The sequence below is a fragment of the Arachis duranensis genome, chromosome 1 (assembly GCF_000817695.3).
Source record: "Arachis duranensis cultivar V14167 chromosome 1, aradu.V14167.gnm2.J7QH, whole genome shotgun sequence".
Lineage (NCBI taxonomy): Eukaryota > Viridiplantae > Streptophyta > Magnoliopsida > Fabales > Fabaceae > Arachis > Arachis duranensis.
The window spans coordinates 231077-231786 of NC_029772.3; the positions used below are offsets into that span (position 1 = coordinate 231077).

The following is a 710-nucleotide window of genomic DNA, read 5'->3' on the forward strand; positions in this document are numbered from 1 at the left end:
TAACATAATCTAAGAATAGTTAATTAGCATAATTTCGTACAATCAATTTAAGCCATCTAAAATGGAGATGTTTCTAATCCATATGCGTAATTAAAATTGGACAATGAGTGAGTATCCTTTATGAATGACTTATCTAGGAATCATTTGTCTATAAGTTGTTTTGAACCTAAACAAGCTGATTTTCAAATGAATATTGTATATGATTTTCATGTCGCTTAGACAACTGCTTCTTTGTCTTGCCAGCTGGATTGGAGATTAGCAGATCAAGAAATGGCACAGAGTTCATCAACTTCGTCTTCAGATGATAAGGTGGTAGAAGTTGATAGCACCCCTAACAGAATTTCAGAGGATACTGTTAAGTGCTTGTGTAGCATATTTTTAAGAATCGGAACATCCAATGACTTTTTGATGGAGCCGAGAACGCCGCCATACTCTGACAGGGAAAGCAGCAAGGAAAAAGATCAGTTGTGTGATCCTTATGGTATCTGTTCGGAATCCAAAACAACAGATGTTGGTCCATACAAAAATTTTTGTGAGGTTAAAGGCTCTGTTGATCTCAGCAGAACAACAAGTACCCATAGATTAAAGTAAGTAAAGTTGATGTTGCAAGTTACTATCTATCTATCTATCTATCATTTCCTGAATATGTATGCATAATTAAAACTAGACAGTTATTGCGACCGGAGTATCTATCTAATATTCTAATCTTT

At 34.8% G+C, this 710-nt stretch overlaps 1 protein-coding gene across 1 annotated transcript in view; it reads left to right on the forward strand.

The window, feature by feature from the left end:
• LOC107475704 (uncharacterized) overlaps positions 1-710 on the forward strand; it is a 5180-nt gene that overhangs the window by 2409 nt on the left and 2061 nt on the right. Inside the window, exon 5 of the mRNA XM_016095697.3 lies at positions 244-589. Within this exon, the coding sequence (XP_015951183.1) occupies positions 244-589 (346 nt within the window). The remainder of the gene's footprint in view (positions 1-243; positions 590-710) is intronic.